Source organism: Dysidea avara, chromosome 3 (genome assembly GCF_963678975.1).
Source record: "Dysidea avara chromosome 3, odDysAvar1.4, whole genome shotgun sequence".
Classification (NCBI taxonomy): domain Eukaryota; kingdom Metazoa; phylum Porifera; class Demospongiae; order Dictyoceratida; family Dysideidae; genus Dysidea; species Dysidea avara.
Genome location: NC_089274.1, coordinates 6,665,647 through 6,668,646, shown reverse-complemented (window position 1 = coordinate 6,668,646; position 3,000 = coordinate 6,665,647). Strand labels below are relative to the sequence as shown.

At 38.8% G+C, this 3,000-nt stretch overlaps 1 protein-coding gene across 1 annotated transcript; it reads left to right on the top strand.

The window, feature by feature from the left end:
• The first annotated feature begins 1,586 nt into the window (after window positions 1–1,586).
• Window positions 1,587–2,982, top strand: LOC136249101 (TNF receptor-associated factor 1-like). The gene is made up of 2 exons (XM_066041028.1): window positions 1,587–2,118; window positions 2,222–2,982. Exons 1-2 carry the CDS (start codon window positions 2,092–2,094, stop codon window positions 2,750–2,752), a joined length of 558 nt encoding a protein of 185 aa, XP_065897100.1. The 5' UTR covers window positions 1,587–2,091; the 3' UTR covers window positions 2,753–2,982.
• Window positions 2,983–3,000: the final 18 nt, after the last annotated feature.

Here is a 3,000-nt window from a genome sequence, read left to right as displayed (position 1 = left end):
TAGCTGAGGCTCGTTTAGTCAGCGGTGCTGCCGGCTTTCTGTATAAATACCTCGCGTGAATGACACACACTTCTAAAATTAGACAAACTGGAACTAAACTGAATTCCTATGACTGAAACTAATCATGTGGGCGCGGGCGTGTTCTAGGGTTGTCTATAGTGACCGCACGCATGCCGAGGTAAGTAAACTGATATACTGTCACCATCTTTGCTGTCACATTCACATTGTTGATCGCCCATAGAACTCAGCTGGACTCGGCGTCATGCATGTACACAAGGGGCACCACACTGCCGGGTGTAGCGCGTAGACTGGGATCTGAGATTGATGATCTTTCAGTGATTTCACCTCGAGTCAAAGGAGCCTTGATATTTTGATCGGCAATCGTAAATGCGTAGTAAATCCTAATAGTCTAATTCTAGAGCCTCCCCGGGCTGGGATCTTTTAGACCACCTTAGGTAAATTTTAAGTATTACATATATGTAGATATAGATTTTTTTTTTTTTTTGGTGTATTGTAATTTAATTTACTTTTAGTTAATGTAAGTCTTGCCAGGACTCCTGTACTGATCCATCAGCACATGGTACCCCTGTGTCTAGGCCCCTGTATGCTTGTAATATATATTTTGTCTTAATCATTAAGACGTTTATTCTCTCTAGGTTTGATTGCTTGGCTCATCACTGTAGAAAGCTGAAGTACTTAATTATGGTACTAGCTAGCTATACCACTTAGCTAGAGGTGCTATTTTTTGACTGCACTTTTTAGGTGTTAGCTAGCTATAGTATGTGGCAAATACAGTGAATGTCACTGTACATTTTATTGACCGTCACTAAGAATTTGCAGTGACGTTCACTACGTATTTGCTAGTATTCACTAGCTACTTATTTTTACAGTGCTTGCTGCCTCCCTGAAGGCCGGGTGACTCTTCCTTTAGTGGAATCGATCCTTAAGCTTCAATTTATCAATTTGTGATATTCAGCTCCATAATAAATTGGAGATCATTACTATCAAACAACAGAAACAAAGTGCTTTGACTGCTAGCTGTCTTTTAATTTGAAACGTACTCTCCTACTTGGTGAAAAGGGTGCATCATCTTGGCTACATCATGTTCCCTGCCTGTGGAGAAGGTTTTGCTTTACACAAGGCCGTTTTTAGGGATGCCTTAAAAGCTTATGTTATGGTTGGCTTTCCACTGGATTGGAGGTCTTGCACATAGTAATAAAATATAATACTAATTGTGTTTGTAGTCAGGGTTTTACTGTCACCATGCCATGAATTGCCCCACAGGGGGAATCCCCACTCTCTGGCATAATGAGTTGAGAGACTTCACAGCTGCCGTCCTAACTGAAGTGTATAGTGATGTACAGATGAGGCCCCTCATGTAGATGTTTCTGCTTCAGGATGTAAACATCAGAAGACTTTTATTGATGTTAAGGTGTTTAATGCACCTAGTGTTCTCACTTTATTGATGTTTTGAATGTGAGAAACGACAGAAGTATGATTTAGATGGGCTCTTTTACCCAACTTGTATTTCAACAGTAATTTTGGTGGTATGCTGCCGAAGACTTGTATTCCTTGTCTCTCTTCAGAACAAGGAGTTGTCATATAGTTTGGTGGACAGCCCTGATGTGATCTAGCTCCTCTCAAGCACATAATAGCAGAGTAAATGCAGCCATGACATCACTGTAAGAGAGGAAACTGTAGCTGGCTGCTCCTAGTATGGGGATTGAACCCCTGATGCCATGGGTTTGACTACTGGACATACGTAATTGAATTTTAAAGTTTCAACACTTTATAGTTGAACTTGTTAAAAGTCATTGTAGTCCTGGATCTAGATCTGTTGCCTGTATATAGTATTATGCACAGTGTTTCTTGCTATATATTAAGTTTGTTTTCTCATGTACTACTACAAGTAGCACTCAGCACATTAATCCATAAAGTGTTAGACTACATAATATCAAGTTCAGTATACTAGTAGTCATGTCTATCATTGAACAGTTACAGCAAATCTTTGTTCTGCTGGACCCATTCTCCTAAAATAAAAGTCAGTCATGCAGGCTTATAGTGAAGTTCATCCACATCAAGGTACTTGAGATGAATTGCTGGAGTGCATTATCAAAGGTAATCAAATATACGTAGCTGCATAGAAGCTGGGTTGTAGTCAGTATTAATATGGTGTACTAAGGTATATAGCTATGTTCTAATGCGTTGCTTTTAATTTCAGATGGATCTCCATTTGGATCCTAACAATGAACGTGGTTGTCCACTGGTCAGCAAACAAAAATGTATACAAACACTTCAAGCTACTTCATATGATGGTCACTACATATGGAAGATACCAGATATCACCAGACGTAGGAGGGATGCTCTACTAGGAAAGACTGTCAGTTTATATTCAGCACCATTTTACACCAGCAAGTTTGGGTACAGACTGTGTCTACATGTGTATTTAGATGGTGATGGTAGTGGCAAGGGACGTTACATATCTTACTTCCTTACCATCATGAAGGGAGAATATGATGCTTTACTAGAATGGCCATTTCAGCATATGGTGACAATGGCATTAATGAACCAGAAAAGCAACAACAATATTGTACAGTCATTCAGACCCAACCCAACCAGTACTAGTTTTCATCACCCAAAATCAGACATGAATGTGGCAACTGGTTGTCCTAAATTTGCTCCAATATCAATACTGGATAATCCTGAATTTGTTGTTGATGATGTGGCATTCTTCAAGTGTGACATTCGTTAAATGTGACATAAAAATAGGATGAGTGGTTCTTACTTTGCACAGACTTTATATGTTATAATTTTGTAACTATGCATATGCATATTTAGTTTCTTTCCTGTCTATTATAGTTACGTAAATATCGGCAACTTATCTTTTAACCCAGGCATAATTTATGTAACAATGAGATCATAATTGTAATATATCAATTATAAGTGATCACATGGCAGTGAAGTAATGATGCACATCTTCACACTTTACCTGATATACTG

Coding starts and splice junctions, on each gene's coding strand:
- LOC136249101 (XM_066041028.1), top strand. CDS start 2,092: ATGAATTGCTGGAGTGCATTATCAAAG. Junction 2,119..2,221: donor GCTGGAGTGCATTATCAAAG/GTAATCAAATAT, acceptor TTTTAATTTCAG/ATGGATCTCCATTTGGATCC.